Here is a 14,686-nt window from a genome sequence, read left to right on the forward strand (position 1 = left end):
TGAGCGGGACTGGAGTGAGGCCAGCTGTGGACAGCAGTGCAGCGGGACAGGCCCTGGGGCGTTGCACTTTAAAGAAGGACAGGAGTCAAATGTCCAGGGTGGAGGTGTGGGGCCAAGGGAGAGTTGCATTAAAAATGTGAGATGACGGGGCTGGGTGCAGTGGCTCATGCCTGTAATCCCAACACTTTGGGAGGCTGAAGCTGGTGGATCACGAGGTAAAGAGATCGAGACCATCCTGGCCAACATGGTGAAACACCATCTTCACTGAAAATACAAAAATTAGCTGGGTGTGGTGCAGGAGAATCGCTTGAACCCGGGAGGTAGAGGTGGCAGTGAGCCGAGATCACGCCACTGCACTCTAGCCTGGCAACAGAGCAAGACTCCATCTCAAAAAAAAAAAAAAAATGTGAGATGACAGCTCATGTTTAGTGCCGGGCACTGGGTGAGCGAGGGTGAGGGAGCATCCAGTTCCCAGGGGAGGGGCCCCGTGCCCATGGAGACTGCTGGGACAGGCTGGGGCAGGGTGGGGTGGAGGGTGCCCTCTTCTGATGGATGCTTTTGGTTTTTTGTTTTGTGTTTTTCAGTGAAGTGAAAAGTGAGGTCATCATAGGAATGGTGTGGGGCGTGGGGTGTTTGAAGCGGGAGGAGAGGCTGTGAAATAGCCCCCTGGAGAGTGGGAAGTGGGTTACTACAGAAGTGAGGTAGGATTGAAGGGCAGGCCAGAGACCATGGAGGGGTACACTGATCACGCAGAGGTGGCCGGTGTGCACAGCACCACCCTCTCCCAGCCCTGGCCCGTGACGGTGCCAAGCACGTGGAGGGTTGGAAGTCAGTAAAGTTGGGACTTCCTGCTCAGGAGAGATGGTGGGAGGAGGGAAACTTACAAGGATGAGTTTCAAGTAGTGTGGGATGCCGCCCGGCTGTATAAGGACAACAGTGGGATGTGAGTGGGTTGGATGTCAGATGGCGTGGAACTCAGGGCATAGAGGAGCCATGGGAGTGAAGGCCTAGTGAGCTGGGGAGGCAGGGGTGGGGGTGGTAGTTGTAGACCCCAGAAACTGTGGTTCTTGCTGGTAGCAAGCCTGGGTGAGACCATGAGAGAGGGTGGCTGAGGTCCAGGGCAGAAGAGCTTCATGAGGGTGGAGTGGTGCAGAGGCCACAGTGCTGGAAAGGACACCCAGGAGGTTGAGATGCAGACAGATCAAAATTCCAAATGAGGAGCCTGCGAGAGATTGAAGACTAGAAGTTCTGGTTAAATTCTGTGGGGTTTCTCGCTATTGATATTTTAGGTATTTGAGACTGTTCTTTGTGGCGGGGGTTGTCCTGTGTATTGTAGGGCATTTTTCAGCACCTCTGGCTTCTACCACCTGATGCCTCTAGCACCTCCACCCCACCCAGTTTGATACCCAGAAACGTCTCCATCCATTGCCAGAGGTCCTGGGTGGGGGCTCCTGGAGAACTAGTGGATCTGTGGAAATCGAGAGTCCCATGGGGCTGGAAGTGCTGGTGTGGAAGGACGCAAAAGGAAAATGCGGATGTGGAGGAAATGCTGATGGGTTGGCTGTGGTGGTCTCTTAGGGAAAGGTGGGTGGTGGTATTTCCGAGTGCTGTTTCCTTCCCAAGACTGCCACTTAGCTGCTTCCTCCAGGTGAGTCCGGGATTTCTCCCTGAATTATAAATATTCCAAGATATGGAGAAAGCTTGGAAATGAGAGGTCCCTGTCCCTGTCAACTATTTTGCAAAAAGTTTTCTACAGCTAGAAGTGGGAAGGGGCCTAGTAACAGACGTGCCATTTTGATTTCCAGAAACATGAATTCTGAGCTAGGTGCCAGTGAGTCAGGTGACACCCAGGTGGGATTCTGAATTTGATTGTTAAAGAGGTGCTTTGTGTGCACGTGGAAAAGGAAGCATGTATTTGAACAGGGAGAGTTTATTAAAGAGAATGGGTAGACATCAAATAGATGTCCCTTTGTTGTTTTTAAGTTGTCAAAAATATGTGTGAGTTGGGTACCCATATAGCCCTCAGCAGAGTATTTGACAAGATTGTTCCTTGGTTTCCTCGTAGGCAAGTTGAAAGATATGTGAGCTGAACACAAAGACAGTATGATTTATCTGGGCTCAGTGGTCACTCTCAGAATCTTCCAGGAGTGGATGGTGCATCTGAAGGTGGGAAGCTCTATCTTGACTCCACCCTGTTCACCATCTTTTTCGTTGACGTGGATGGATGTACAGGAGTATATGGTCAGAACGGCCAAGCATAACTAAGGCAATTGTGAAGAGTAACAACGCATAGGCTTAGAACACCGAGAGAGACATAAAGAGTGGTGGCCTGGAATAGAGAGCCTAGTAGTAGACCCACCATGCCCGTGTGGAAGCCTGTCGTGTGGACGACATAGCTAATGTATGTGTTCTGAGTATCTTAGAAATACTGGTGTACACTCATAAAAACAACCGCTGGATAACGGAGGACAGTTTATGGTATAATGCCCCTGCTGTGGGCTCAGCATTGCACAGGTCACGGGGGAGGCGAGCACTGGTGGTTGCCCTGGGCATGGGTGCAGGCATGCTAGTTAGGTTGAGATAAGCGACTGGCAGCCGCATGCAAAAGGTCCTAACTGTGGGCTCCATAGGAGTTTAGAGATGAGAAATGTTAGTTTGGGAGAGGGTGTTAAACAGAGTGACAGAAGGAAGGACACACAGTTGGGGATGAACATGGCCTGTCAAAATGAGAGGACACCCAAGGGACAGAGTAAAATAATAATATGATTTTAATGTAATATTACTTAATAGCGGCCCCCGGCAGCAGGAAAGTTGCGTTTGCCTGTTCTGCTTATCTGCCTGCAGGGCTAGAGTTGAGCTCTCTGAGGACAAAGACAGTCACAGTGACCATTGTTTCCCATGGCCTGGCACCAGGCCTGGCAGACTGGGCTCCTAACACTGAATAGAGAGGATGGAGTAAGGGGGTGAAGACTTGGGAACCCTGGGCAGAAAATATTTAAAATGAGCAAAAGGATTCACTGCCTGGTTTGAGCATTGAATAAATAACACAGGGAAGGGTTGCTTTAGAACCAGGTCATGATCTTGGGGGTCTCTCGATGTCCTACCCCTGAACGTTACGAGACTTCTGAACAGTGTTAAATCATACACAAAAATGAATTAGTCTTGCCCTTTTTTCCGGGGTATCTATAACTTTTATCTGATATTCAGTGGAATCTGGTATTTCAGAAATACATGTAAGAACCACTACTTTAGAAATATTAGTATTGTAAAAACATGGGACAGCTTAAAAAGTCTGGGAGGAGAGGAACCTTGTGGAGTTGGCTGCACGGTCCAGGCTTGGGGGTGAGGTAAGAACTGGACCGGGGTGAATGGTGCTTAAATGGAGAGCAGGCAGCCAGGGAGCGGCTTTGTGAAAACAGACTGAGCTCGGGGTTCCAGGCTGCTCAAGGCAAGGGACGTGTCTTGTTTAAACCTGCCCGCTCCCACCTCTGCAGTCCCACCGCAACCAAACAGCCATAGTGCAGGCTCAGGGGGTCTCAGGACTGCTGGCTGCACCTTGGGTCCAGCTGACCAAGGAGGTTTACCAGATGTCCACCGTGGAAAGCAGGAGTTGGGCAGAAGTGGCGGGCAAGTGTCAAGTTTCAAGGGTGAAGCCCAAAGTGATAGCAGAGAAAGCTGCCCGGAATGCAAAGGTCAGAGTGAGTGCTGTTTCTTGGGAGCCAACTGCTGGGAGGAGAGGGTCAGGTAGAGCCGAGCCTGGAACCAGTGTTGGTGTCATGCACATGGAGAATGCCCCCGTGGACGTAGGGAGGAGAGGCAGGAAAACATGGCATCTTGGGTCGGCACAGTTAGCATGATAAGGGAAAGGAAGGCTTAAGGGGGCGAAGGAAGGCACAGTGAAACAGTGTGCCATTTTGAAGAAGCAGTGGTGAGGGAAGCCAGACTTCAAGGAGTCAGGAAGAAACGCAATGGATTTAAACCCTCTATCTGGATAGGAACCTTGTCTGGAGAGGTCTGCAGCGGTTTTGAGCAGACCCGACCGAGCTCTGTGACTTCAGCAAGTTACTTAACTTCCCCCTGTGCCTTGGTTTTCTAATCTGTAAAGTGGAGGTAGTAGGGACACCACGTGCCTCAGCGGATTGCTTAGAGCCCTGAACGCTTTGCTGAAGGTAGAGCTTGCAATAGCCCCGATGGGTAGTGACCTTGGATGAGTATTTGCTGTTGAGACTGTGGCTTCAAGGGTTAAGGAAATAATTCTTTAAGGAATAATGGGGTTAAGGAAAGGTGTAGGGAAGCAGGTGTGAAAGATCTTGGGACCTCTGAGGACAGGAATGAAGCGATGGAGAGGGAGGAATGAGTGAAAGTGACCTGGCCAAGACACGTGAGGATGAAAGATGGAACCAGGACAAGCTAGGAAGGTTCATTTAGCGAGAGAGGGGAGCCTGTTCCCCTAGGGATGGAGAGAGGGGAGCCCATTCCTCTAGGGATGGAGGAGAGGGGAGCCCGTTCCTCTAGGGATGGAGGAGAGGGGAGCCCGTTCCTCTAGGGATGGAGAGAGGGGAGCCCGTTCCTCTAGGGATGGAGGAGATGGCAAGAAGACCAGTAGAGGAGCCGTGATGGTGGAGTCACAGCAGTGATGCCCCAGGAAGCTGACAGCCAGATTTCTGCCATTGACGTTACCTCCCTCCCACCTGCCACCAGGGGACACTGACCTGTCCGTGTGCCTCTGCATCTAAGGATGTGCGTACATAGGAAGCACCTCCGCCCTGGTAGAGGGAAAGTCGCTGAGACACCGAATTGCCACATTTCTCACAACTCCTTAAAGTGGTGAAGGGACCTTCCACCTTTTGTGAGTGAGTGTCCACCCACAAGGAGTGCACACGGTTGACACAGTCGCAGGGGTCTCATGGTGTCCAGTGCCGCCTGGGCTGCCCTGCAGGAACCCTGGAGTGGCCCTTCACCCCCTTCGCAGGAGAAGCTCCCCACAGCCCTCTTCTTCCGCGTGTAAAGGGTGCGTGCAATAACAGGTGACGCTTCCCACCGTGCAGAGAGGGGCAAAGGGTCTCTGCCTTAGGGCGGCCGGGAACGTGCATCGGGGTGTTCTTGGGACCGTATGTATTTCTCAGATACCTTAAATTGAATGTTTTTACACTTCTCAACATAAAATAAAAATTCCTAGAACTTTGCAAAATATACATATTTTCAATTCATTTTGATTTCCATTATCTTTATATTTGAAATCATGTCACTGTTCTGCTCAAAACCCTGCAGTGGCTCCCCATTTCCCCCAAAGCACAGGAGAGGGTCCTCATGGTGGCCCACAAGCCCCCTCCTCTCCAGTGCCACCTTCCACAGGCCTCCCCCACCCACACCGGCCGCCGCCACTCCGGCCCCCTCTCCGTTTCTGGAACACACCAGGCTCCCTCCTTAGAGCCAGGCTCTGGCTGTTTCTCTGCCCTCATTACCTTCTCACTCCTCTGCCATTTTCAAGTCTTAACTCAGTGTCCCCTGCTGCTCAGTGAGACCTGCCCCAGCTACCCTATTTTAAATGACACCCCCCATTGCTGCCACCTCTCCCAGACCTCCTAGCCTCGATGCCCCGTGTTCCTATTCTGTCTTTCCCGTAACTCTTACCAGCTTCTGGTGGACTCTAGGTTCTAGCCCGGCTGCCATGTCACTGCCACTCCACTTTAGAGGGTTCCCACTGGGGGCAGGAATGTTTTATCTGTTTCTCCTCAATCAGTGGCAGCTCCCAGCATCTCGAAAAGCTGCTGGCTTACAGTCAGTGCTCAAAAAATCAGCTGAATGGGTGCAGTGTGCTGCACAGAACTCTGACTTTGGACTTAAAGATGCTGAATCGTAAAACAAAAACTTTTCAAGACTCCAGAGGCACGCACCACCTGTTTTTCCTGCACATGTTCAGTGTACTTTTCCACCCTGGTTGAATTATATGTGCATTCTGGTTATTTCATACCACTTTGGCCTTCTCTTTGATAAGATACAAATGGACATAATACATTGAGAGTTTCACTTACAGTGAATAATCACGTGTGCACTGGTTTTGAAATTTTTCTAAGTGGCTTCAGTGAATCAAAAATTGGCAGGCCTGCTATATCGACTTCCAAACACTGTCACTGGACATTGGTGAGAGAGAGAAAAACATAGCATAGAATTTTTCACTGATAATAAAACAAGGTGAAGTTACAGTCATCTGTAATATTGAGGCCAGAAGAAAGGATCAGGAATCCCTTATCCTGCGCACCCACAGGAGTCAAACCCATTTCAGATGATATTTCCAAATGTATTCCTAAATGCATCGTTTTCATTTCTAACATATCAAGGTAATTTTAAGAAGAGAAAGACAACTAAAAAGCATAAACTCACCCCTTTCCTTTTGCAGAGCTCCAGTCATGCAAAGGAGAGAAGGAGAACTTATCCATAGCATGCTGGTGATAGAAAAATAAATGCTTGTTTTTAGATGGCAGGTGGCACAGTAGAGCAAGGGGGACTGAGCCCATCTCATACCAGAGGCTCTGGGCCTCCAACCCAGCAATGCAGTGATGGGATGTTACTTGCAGGACCCCGTGTGATGTGGGAGGAGCGTGGCTGTGCTGTTTCTGCGTACTCTACTTTGTAAGTGCTCACTCTCTGCATTTTTTTGCCTTTTCCGGTCCAACGGCAGACACGGGGCTGGGTGACTCCGTATGCTCCAGCCCCAGCATCTCCAGCACCACCAGCCCCAAGCTCGACCCGCCCCCCTCCCCTCACGCCAACAGAAAGAAGCACCGAAGGAAGAAAAGCACTAGCAACTTCAAAGCCGATGGCCTGTCCGGCACTGCTGAAGGTAAGGGCTCCGGGGTGTCCAGGGAGAGAGTCTCCACTTCGGAAAATTCTTTTGTTATTCTTCAAATGTGTGAAATGAGACACCCTTAGCACCACAAATGCACAGTAATGCTGGTCACCGAATGTGCTTTCTGTTTGCAAGGTGGCACTAGAGGGCCCTTGGGACCTTTTCATCACTGTCTGATTCTCATGTTTCTCAACCAAATCTGCTCTCACTCTTGGCCGCTGTTGCTGGTAGCTGGTAGGAGTGCTGGTCTCCCAGCTACGAGCCTGATCCGGTTCTGAGGTCTCGCCCACCCTGGCAGCCTGGGCGAGTGTCCTCTCCAGCCAAGGCGGGCCATGCTGCATGACTCTGCTGGGGACGGTGCCTACTTCTAGTTTAGGAATCGTCTCTGATATTGGTGACTCTTAACTAACCAGACACCTGCCTTGATTTCAGCTTTTAGCAACGTGTTATGATAAACACCTCTTCTGTTAATGTCCATCAGCTCTTTCTGGTATGTGGGCTCTATTAATATTCCAGTTGTCACCGCTCATTGTGAGGTCTCCTTTCACCTGAGTCCTTACTTCATTTTTATTGCCACTGATGGCTGAAGCTGAGCTTCCTGAAGTGGCTCCTCCAAATGAATTCCCTTTTTTTAATTCCATAGATGCAAGTAGAGACACGTGAGTGCATGCATACATACACACACATACACACAAACACCCCACATTATGAGAGGTAAAATTAGCGCAGTTGTAACAAAGGAATACTTAAAAGGAAAAATTAACATTTGAGAACCTTGTTGTCAGAACATGAATTGTTGCCTGTGAGACCGGCAGTGGTAAGAGAGTGTGGTTATACCTGTGAGACCGGCAATGGTAAAAGCGTGTCTTCAGCAAGGGTCTCGTGCCCAGGGGCAACCTTTATGGCTTCCGTCCTTTCTCTATGGCTGCCACGCTTTTTCCAGATACTCTGCTCGATTGAGGGTTCAAACCCGCGAGCTATCAGACAGTGGCCACATTAGAGGGAGTGGCCCCTCCCCTCCGCATGTCCAGAACGGAGTGCGTGAACCCAAGGTGCGTGTGTTAGCAGGGAAGGGGCAGAGCGTGGGGTGTGTTGTGTGTTTCCATAACGCCCGAGGCGGGGAGCATCATTTCCTTCATCATCAGGAAGCTGAAGTTCAGAACTCTGAGTAGCCCGCCAGCCTCTGCAGAACGGTTGGAAGCCTTTCTCCTTCACGACATTTCTTCCCGTTTTGCCTCCTATAAGCTTTCTGCTAACATATTGAGGCAATAAAAACTGATTTTTCGGCCGGGCACGGTGGCTTACACCTGTAATCCCAGCATTTTGGGAGGCCAAGGCAGGAAGATCACGTGACGTCAGGAGTTTGAGACCAGCCTGGCCAACATGATGAAACTCCGTCTCTACTAGAAATACAAAAATGAGCCGGGTGTGGTGGCGCGCACCTGTAATCCCAGCTACTTGGGAGGCTGCGGCGGGAGAGCTGATTGAACCCAGGAGGTGGAGGTTGCAGTAAACTGAGACCACACCACTGCACTCCAGCCTGGGCGACAGAGTGAGACTCTGTCTTTAAAAAAAAAAAAAGATTTTTCTCATGTAGTGGTGAGTGAGGATAATTCCGTTAAGTCAGCGATGGTGGAAAGTAATGGTTACGGGTCAGAGCAGCCACAGGTGCCACTGACCTTCCCACTGAAAACGGATTCAGCCACAAGCGCTTTGTGTTGGTAAGACTCCTTCAGGCAACTGTTTGGCAAAAATCACCCTGGCAAGCACGTGCAGCCACCCCTCCCTGATTGGGAAGAAGGTTAGCCTCCCCCAGGGTGGGCAGCCTGTGCCCTCCACACCCCCAGGCTGCACACACAGGGGCAGGGGTTAGATTCCCTTTAGGGTCAGGCCGTGTGCTCATTTTCACAGGTACACGTCTTCTTGCATTTGTTGTGTGTTTCCAGTCGAGGTCTGTGGGTTTTTTTAATGCACAGCCTGGTAGGAACTGACCGTTGCCACTTAGATACACTTTCGTTATCCCACCCACGTGTTGACTGCTGTGTAAACAAGTGAATGGGGGCGGGGAGGGGGCGCTACCATAAATCAGTAGCATTTCTGCACATTTAATTGAGCAGCTGGTACTACCCAGTGTTCCCTTCAGCACGGGTGCGTTTGAAGGAAGTTTGACAAGTGACCGTGACCATGTTGGATGCCTGATGTTTCGAGTCCACTTGCTGAGTGAGTGGGATGGTATGTGGGTGCCAGGCAATAGTGGATACCAAGGCTGAGACGGTCTGTGTCCAAGCAGCAACTGGGGACCCCTTTCCTTAAAGGGTCTTACTGCCGAAGTGGTAACACCAGCAGAAAGATTTCAGGCACCATGGAAACTCCGAGATGAGGAAATGGCAAGTGTCTCAAACATGGATGTGTAAGTGGGTGGCGTGTGTTTGGAAGTCCAAGGCAGAGGTTTCGAGGGAACCACCCACTCTCTAATTAGGAGAGTCTGGTCTCTATGTCAGCGGCTATGACATCTTTCCAATAGAAAATAAGTCATAAGTTATTTATAAAAAGAAAATGTATCATTTTTCCCTGGGAAAAGTTACCTATCAGACTACAAATGAGTCGCTTTTATGAAACAGTCTATATTTCATTTTTTCAAAGCCATGTTTTCCCCCCAAATTGTAACATCTCTAAAGTCAGAACATATCTTATCATTGTAGATTCAATGATATACGATGTTTTTGATCGTTTTATGTACTGTTAATTCCTTCAAAGTACATTGTGTAAAACACCCAAATTAAACATTCTGTTCTTGAAAATAAAGCTAGTTATATATGTTTTGTTTTATTTTATTGATTGATTGATTGATTGATTGTATTTTTTGAGACAGAGTCTCACTCTGTCACCCAGGCTGGGGTGCAGTGGTACGATCATGGCTCACTGCAGCCTCGACCTCCCAGGTTCAAGTGATCCTCCCACCTCGGCCTCCCAAGTAGCTGGGACCACAGGCAGGCACCATGACACCTGACTTAATTTTTTGTATTTTTGTAGAAATGGAGTTTCACTCTTTTGCCCAGCCTGGTCTTGAACTCCTGGGCTCAGGCAATCCTCCCACCTCAGCCTCCCAAAATGCTGGGATTACAGGCATGAGTCACCACACCTGGCCTGTATTTTATGTTCTAAGAATACTGTTCAGTTATAAGAAAGCATTTCTGCTTCTCTTTCCTGCAAGGCTCTGTGACTAGTTACTTCTAGTGTGTTCTCTGTCGCCTGACCAAGTGCTGAAAAGTTGGAATTACAGATATAAAAAGTTGTATAGAAGATGTGTGTTAAGTAGTTGAATTTTATGGTTTTTAACATAACCTATTGAAACAAATAACTAGGTTCAAATCTCTTTAGAGTATAAGAAAAATAAAATTCCATTGAAGTCAGCAAATTCTTCAGGGTCCTTTGAATCCATTGGTCAGTAGAATGCATTGAAGTCAGCTGATGAATCTGGAATGGGATGGGGCTCGCAAGCTGGCTCACCAAGGAGAGTCTTCCTGGGACTGTCTGCAGAGGTGCGGGGAGAGTGGTGGGTTTGGTGTAGAACCTGGGATGTAATGGGGCGAAGAGAGGGCAAGTATCTGGGAAAGCTTCCAGCTAGGATCTGTGGCCTTCAAGAGAGACACATCCAGCTGTGGTGACCGGGAGGGTGAGGGTGACCTCACTCTTCTCCCTCCCACTGGTCTCCAGTGGCCCCTCCTTGACCAAATCCAACCAGAAGCCAAAAGGCCTGAGAGCCCCAGATGCCAGTTCACACAGTTGGCTCCCAGGACCAAGACAAAACCAGCGGAAGCCGTAGGGTGTTCATCTTTCACAGCACCTCCTGCCGCCTGTGCCATGCCACTCTGCTGGTGGTCCGCAAGCACAGGAAACGAAGCCTCTAGAGGGCACGGGTGTGTGCTCCCATCCATCATCCCCCAGGGTCTGGCTTTAGCCTGGCCCAGGGAGCCCTCGCGGCTTCCTGAACAGACCTCGGCGCCCTTCCCCAGCTGTGCGCGACAAGGACCCTGCCAGAAGGTCTTCCTAGACTCCTAGCCGAGCGCAGAGGTTCTCACTCTGGCTGTTTCTTACCTCTGTGGCGTGCTTATGCAGAAAGTAAAGGCTAATGGTAGGAATCATCAGTATCTGCTGCTGCAAACCCAGAAACGCTGTGTCTGCACGGGGCTGTCAGGGTGACCGGTGGACATAGGGCCGTTCCTGCCATTGAGTTTCTCCCTGCACAGGTCCTTGCTGTGCTCTTTTTGCTGAAGAACGGCCACTTTGTTCTGCACCAGATGGCAGAGGGTGTCAGACCCCAGCCTAAGGAGAGCATTTATTTTCTTAGGTTTACAATTTAACATGAATCGGATGAATCTGGAAAGATGCAGGAGCAGGGACTGTGACTGGAGAATCCCTTACCTTGTTGTGTATGTTTTGGGTCCTGAGGATTACCAGGAGATGTGTGGATGACGGAGCCCGCCACTAGGCTCTTACATCACAGGCGGGCTGCTGTGCTGCCTGGTCACTGTAGACCAGTGGAAGGAACTTGAGATGTGACTGGGCAGGATGATGACGGGGCCTGAAGCCCATGCATGGAGGGAGCATGCAGTGACTGGAGAAAAGGGTGGTGATGAGGATGAGGGTCATGAGGCACGGAGACTGTGACCAGCTGGTGGAAAGTCTGCCGAGTGAAGGGCAGCCCGACTTGTCCTGGATGGCCCAGGTGGTAACCATGGGACCTGATGGGTCGAAGCCTCAAGGAGATGTATTTTGGTTCTGATATTAAGAACCCTAGGAAAAGCTCTATGAACCAGGGCCACCTGAGAGGAAGTGACCCTGACTCTGCATGGGGTCTGCATGGGTTGGACCACGGTAGAGGAACCCAGGCTCTGGAACGTGATTGCACCACGGCCCTGGATTCCCGACCAGGTCCGAGTTTAAGGGTATGTTTCCAGGGAAAAGCACCTGGAAAAGATCTGGGATTTTCCAGATCTTTAATGGCTTGTCACCTCTTGGCATTGTCTTTGAATTACAATACTTTCTGGGCATCTTCTTATCTTGGGTCCAGTAGTGAGGTTGTCATTGCTAAAATGAACGGTCTCTGCAGTCCCATTCTGTGGCCCCGAACCTGGTGGTTCTCGTTAGTTTTATAACATTCATGCAAGTTTGCATCAAGTGCTAATTTCCCTGTTTCCCCAGTGAAAAGGCTGAAGTAGAGAGAGGTTAAGTGGCTTTCTTGTCCAGGGTCAGATTGCTGGTAGGTGACAGAACTGTCTCTTGATTCTCTGCCTCAAACTCTTTCCACCAGGCAAAAAGCAAGTCTTTGAGGTATGTGGAGCTGCTTTTGAATCTGGGAGTGGGGCACACTGAATAGCTTCCTTGATATTTCTCAGATTCCATGTAAAGACACTGACTTTTATATGTCTCATAACATCTAGAAGTTGTGTAGCAAAGATCTTTCTTTAAAAATGCAGGACCGGGCTGGATTTACCCAATCTTATTATACGAGAGGGTATGCAGAAATCCTGGTGTTTTCCTCCTCTTGGGTTCACAGCGCTTTGTTCTGAAGGTCTCAGAAGGGAATTTATTTTATCCTTCTCATCTTGTTCCTTTGGTTGTTCATTCTGGTCTTTATCGCACCATTGTGTGGTTGATCCTGGATGGATATTGAAAGATTCTCCTGTAGAGGGTAAGTCACAAATGGGCCTCTCACTGTTATGGTAGAAAATGAATTGCTCATCACAGCTGCACTCACTGAGCAATGAAATGTTGACAAATTTCATTAACTCCAGAGTTGCAGAGGTCACCCAGGACTTAGTTTCCCTTCACTCTTTCAAAGGAGAACCTGAAATTGTGGATCATTTAATTCTTTCATCAAATATGAAGCAACCACCACAGGGAGAGCGTTGTGTGTTTGGCTCCATGGGAGACGTTGAGAAATGAAACTCAGTTCCTCTCTCTCTCCAAGGAGTTTAGAGCCTGATTATGGAGATAAGACATGCAAGAAACTATAACGAGGATGTCAGGCAGAATATTCGAGAAAGGCATGGGAATTCAGAAGAAGCACAAAAACGCACTGAGTTGTAAAAGTTAGGGAAGGCTAACCTGTTGTAGAGCTTAATTTTTATTGTGCAGATTGAGCACATAATGGTTATCTTATTTAATAAAACTGCAGAAAGCATTACTTTTTCATTAAATGTTGCCTATTTACAACTTTAAACGCCAGTGGTGGTGATTTAATTAGTCACAAAATGGAGTTTTGTTTTTACTTAGATGCTAAGAAACAGATGTTGCTCTTCTTGATCAGTTACCTTTTACCTTAGGACTTTTTTTTTTATATTAATTAGTTGATGTTTTGGAAGGCACTTTGGAGAGAAATTAAAGAATCGTGCATGCGTAACGTACGGTGTTTTTTTGTTTTGTTTTGTTTTTTTTCTTGCATACTCATTATTACAGAAAAGCAATACGTGGGTGCGTGGAAGCTCTCAGTTAATCTGTAACCATCCGGTTAGATGGACTATCATGCAGCTTGAGCCATTGCTGGGTAGTTTGGGGATTTCGCATGCCGTGATTGGGAGGACAGTGTGTTTGTTTTGTTATTTAGAATATAACAAGGTTGTAAGAGTCTTATTAGCACAAGGTTCTCATCTGTTCTCACTCCTGGGGTGCAATTAGTATGCACGTGATGGTGAGCACATGACTGGCAAGGTGTCAGGGCCCGGAAACTGTTACCTTCCAGGTTTATATCCGGTCTAGAGGGGCTTTCACATTGAATTCTGTGTTATTTGGAGGAAGCTGGAGGGGAGATCCAGTTGCACGAGTGTTAATGTCATTCCTCCCTTGGGTTTTCTCCTTTTCATCTCCGTCAACGTTCCACTGGCACCTCCCGTGTCTGCTCCTTGTTTACCATTGGCAGCTATCCTGGAAAGGGAACAAGAAGTCTCCACAATCAGCTCCGTTAAAAACTGCATAATCAACAGTACTTTTTGATACAATAAGGACTTCTTAATTAAACTTCCTTATTGGTGAACCACTGGTTAGTGCATCTGAACAGTTAAGTTGAACAGTTCATTATAGCGAATGTGGAAAACCAAGAATCAGAACATTTTCCTGGGAGATACACTGGCAATGCAGTCATTTGACTCTGCTAAGGGTATCGGGAGACTGGCTGGGTTTCCTCACCCTTGAGCTGTCATGTATCCTGATGGACTTGCCTCCTCCCTACAAACTAGATGACTTTTCCAAAGACAGTTTGCTCTCAGGTTGTAACTCCAGCTTCCGAGAGAATGAAGTTGCTGAAATTGAGGAGATCATCTGTGTTTACTCTAGACATTGACATTGTAGATTGGGCACAGTTGACTCAAAAGCCATCCTGCAGGGTACGGTCCGGCCGCCACAAACACACACAAGCTGTAAGCGCTCTCAGATCCTTTGTGGAAGCCGGCAGGTCAGAAATAAACAAAGATGAGTCGATCACAGCAGGGGCAGCCAGAACAGAGGATTCCATCATGATGAACCGATGCACAGAAGGATTTTTGGTAGTGTGGTTTTGTTTGTTTGTTTGTTTTTAATTTTTTTAAGCACACGCAAACTTAAAGGGGTTAGATTCAGGTCCAAGAACGTTCATTGAGCACCTACTGCACTCAAGAGTTTTGTCTGATGCTGGATGGGACGTTAACTGAAGCAGCCCAGCCATCAGGACGCACATAGACCAGTGGAGAAAGTAGAAACACGCTGGGAAACTTGGATATGCAGGAGCACAGGGCACCCCCAGCTGCCTGGAGGACCTCAGGGAGGTTCCCCAAAGGGCAATAGACACTCACACACATT

The 14,686-nt window shown here is 48.7% G+C and overlaps 1 protein-coding gene across 13 annotated transcripts in view; it reads left to right on the forward strand.

The window, feature by feature from the left end:
* LOC105473862 (ArfGAP with GTPase domain, ankyrin repeat and PH domain 1) overlaps positions 1-14,686 on the forward strand; it is a 644,177-nt gene that overhangs the window by 470,384 nt on the left and 159,107 nt on the right. For all 13 annotated transcript variants that reach the window (XM_071073619.1, XM_071073622.1, XM_071073625.1 and 10 more), the window contains one exon: positions 6,683-6,844. In XM_071073619.1, the coding sequence (XP_070929720.1) occupies positions 6,683-6,844 (162 nt within the window). The remainder of the gene's footprint in view (positions 1-6,682; positions 6,845-14,686) is intronic.

This window comes from Macaca nemestrina, chromosome 11, assembly GCF_043159975.1.
Source record: "Macaca nemestrina isolate mMacNem1 chromosome 11, mMacNem.hap1, whole genome shotgun sequence".
NCBI classification, from domain to species: Eukaryota; Metazoa; Chordata; class Mammalia; order Primates; family Cercopithecidae; genus Macaca; species Macaca nemestrina.